Genomic DNA, 312 nt, shown 5'->3' on the forward strand with positions numbered 1-312 from the left:
CCAGTGCCTCCAAAGCCAAAGCTCAAGTCCCAGCTCAGCAAGGGGCCGGTTACTTTCAGGGACCCACTTTTGAAGCAGTCTTCGGACAGCGAGCTCATCTCCCAGCAACATGCGGCCACTCTGGCATCTGCCAGCATTGGCCGGCCACGCTACCTCTTTCAGAGAAGGTCCAAGCTATGGGGGGACCCCATGGAGAGCAGGCCCGTCCATGGGGCTGACGACGACAAGCCAACTGTGATCAGTGAGCTAAGTTCCCGACTACAGCAGCTGAACAAGGACACACGGTCACTGGGGGAGGAACCGGCCGGGTCC

The 312-nt window shown here is 59.9% G+C and overlaps 1 protein-coding gene across 1 annotated transcript in view; it reads left to right on the plus strand.

Moving 5' to 3' along the window:
• Positions 1 to 241, plus strand: part of LOC104541798 (SH3 and multiple ankyrin repeat domains protein 3-like) — a gene marked incomplete at both ends in the record, with an annotated part of 13,265 nt that extends 13,024 nt beyond the window's left edge. The window contains one exon of the mRNA XM_010185938.1: positions 79 to 241. Coding sequence (XP_010184240.1) covers positions 79 to 241 — 163 coding nt within the window. The remainder of the gene's footprint in view (positions 1 to 78) is intronic.
• Positions 242 to 312: the final 71 nt, after the last annotated feature.

The sequence above is a fragment of the Mesitornis unicolor genome, unplaced genomic scaffold, assembly GCF_000695765.1.
Source record: "Mesitornis unicolor isolate BGI_N332 unplaced genomic scaffold, ASM69576v1 scaffold13866, whole genome shotgun sequence".
Lineage (NCBI taxonomy): Eukaryota > Metazoa > Chordata > Aves > Mesitornithiformes > Mesitornithidae > Mesitornis > Mesitornis unicolor.